Here is a 1,501-nt window from a genome sequence, read left to right on the forward strand (position 1 = left end):
GAATCAAAGAACAATTACAGAGAGAAAACCCTAGACTAAAAATTGAAGAAAATTGAAACGTCTCAATATAAAAACCGTGTGAAGAAATAGGTCAAGCCCTATTTATATGGGCCAAAGAAAATCACAGATCAAACGCCCACACAAACGCCACATGTAACGGCCAGATATCCATTTTAACAGAAGTAAGAAATCGCATATTCTTCCACAAACATGCCTTTAATTAGAATGGTCAACCAGTCAAACAAGTCAAATTATGAGGCAGTCTACAATAATTATTCTACAGGTACAGATTTTTTTTTTTTTTTTTACCAAATGTCTCCCTGTGATTTGCTGTTGCCAAAAACTCCTTTTGGCAGCAGTCAATCCTTGTGAGACAGCTGTGTTTCCTACATAAAATTTGTACATGTAACATTTCTCATAATTGTCTATCTCCAAGTGAGAGTACTAAGAATCCGAAACAGGTTGGAGAGCGGAACTTGCCATGGCAAGCAAGGGTCGATCTTACGTTCACTGTTATTAAAGGAACCAGATGTCAAATAAGAAGGGACACAAGAACTATATAAGCATTATTGAGGCGGTCTCAAACAGAGATTATTATTCATCCGATAAAGAAAGACACGAGATTATTAGAGGATAATGAAACACGACACAAACATAGCACTGAGTTATTCTACTTAAGTTTAGAAGCAGCATCCTTGTCCAGGAACCATTTCAGTTCTCCTTCAGGTGAAACTTCCATGCTAGGCAGGGGAATTGAATCAGGAGGAAGTCCATCACCCAATGCAATATTGACAGTATCGGCCAGTTCAGCTCCGGTGACCACCATTGCGATATCTGAAGATGAGTTGATCACGGGAAACGTGAAAGTGATCCTCGGTGGAGGAGGTTTGGGAGAGTCGGTAATGAATGTAACCCACCGCTTCTTCTCATAACGTTGCAGACGGTTAGGAAATAAAGAAGCAACGTGTCCATCTGGCCCCATTCCAAGAAGCATAAGATCAAATTTGGGGAATCCAGAAGCATTAGATAAAGGTATAATTTTGCTCTCGACCAAATGCTTGAGACGTACTTCATAATCCTTTGCCGCGCCCTCTGGTGACAGCTTGTCATTGATGGGATAAATGTTACTGGGAGGAATTGGTACCTGCAGAAAATAGTGAAAAGCCAACGCTCTTAACATTCTGAATACATCTGATTTCAAACATACCCCGAAAATTTGTTCCACAAATAGCATACACTGATCCCCAACTCAAATCTCAGTACTTTAAGATTCACAGTTCTTTTTCTAATATTTAGGGTGCATTTGATTGGAGAATTTTCTGTCGAAATTGCCTTTTGCCACTCAAATTCTAACCTTTCGCATGTTTGATTGCCAAATTTTTTCCATGAAAATTATTTTCCTTGTTTTTGAGGAAAATATTTTCATTGGGGAAGCTAAGCTTTTGTTTTCCTACATTAGCTAGACGTGAGGATGGTCGAAATGGATTACTCCTAATGCGTC

General features: G+C 39.1%; 1 protein-coding gene across 1 annotated transcript; it reads right to left on the minus strand.

Moving 5' to 3' along the window:
* Positions 1–532: 532 nt before the first annotated feature.
* On the minus strand, positions 533–1,195 carry LOC111372942 (probable 6-phosphogluconolactonase 5, chloroplastic). The gene has a single exon (XM_022995373.1). It carries the CDS (start codon positions 1,178–1,180, stop codon positions 671–673), a length of 510 nt encoding a protein of 169 aa, XP_022851141.1. The 5' UTR covers positions 1,181–1,195; the 3' UTR covers positions 533–670.
* Between the last annotated feature and the right edge of the window lie 306 nt (positions 1,196–1,501).

This window comes from Olea europaea, unplaced genomic scaffold (genome assembly GCF_002742605.1).
Source record: "Olea europaea var. sylvestris unplaced genomic scaffold, O_europaea_v1 scaffold10541, whole genome shotgun sequence".
NCBI lineage: Eukaryota > Viridiplantae > Streptophyta > Magnoliopsida > Lamiales > Oleaceae > Olea > Olea europaea.

What these genes read in the sequence shown, in the direction of transcription:
- LOC111372942 (XM_022995373.1), bottom strand. Translation starts at nt 1,180, where the DNA reads ATGTTAAGAGCGTTGGCTTTTCACTATTTTCTGCAGGTACCAATTCCT.